General features: G+C 50.4%; 1 protein-coding gene across 1 annotated transcript in view; it reads right to left on the reverse strand.

Annotated features, from left to right (window-relative positions):
- The window catches only part of SEZ6L (seizure related 6 homolog like), an 88003-nt gene that overhangs the window by 21491 nt on the left and 66089 nt on the right, over positions 1-423 (reverse strand). The window contains exon 11 of the mRNA XM_011374653.1: positions 137-328. Coding sequence (XP_011372955.1) covers positions 137-328 — 192 coding nt within the window. The remainder of the gene's footprint in view (positions 1-136; positions 329-423) is intronic.

Raw genomic sequence — 423 nt, forward strand, 5'->3', positions numbered from 1 at the left:
CCTTCAATCCCCGTTAGCTATTGTTGTATGACAGTAATAATAAAAAACACTCCCACAGAGTGGGATGCCTCCTCCTAGCAGCCCAGCCCTCCTCCATGAATAAGAGGATGACATCAAATCAATAAACAGGACTCACAAACACAGTGGGGCAGGCGGGAAGTCCAGATGGGAGTGCCCGTCTCGCGGCTGTAGCAGGTCAGAAGCGAGCTCCCTTCCAGCACAAAGCCGGGATTGCACGTGTACTGGATGGTGGTGCCCACCAGCAGCACAGGATCCGAAATTAAGCGGGTTGAGTGGTCTACTTCTCCAGGATCGGTGCAGTACATAACTATGAGAGATGAAATCAGACCAAGTGGGCATTCAGCTCTTGATGGTCACAGGTTTCCTGAGAATTACAGGATGATCTAGAAAGGTTCTGAACTC

This window comes from Pteropus vampyrus, unplaced genomic scaffold (genome assembly GCF_000151845.1).
Source record: "Pteropus vampyrus isolate Shadow unplaced genomic scaffold, Pvam_2.0 Scaffold251, whole genome shotgun sequence".
Taxonomy (NCBI): Eukaryota; Metazoa; Chordata; class Mammalia; order Chiroptera; family Pteropodidae; genus Pteropus; species Pteropus vampyrus.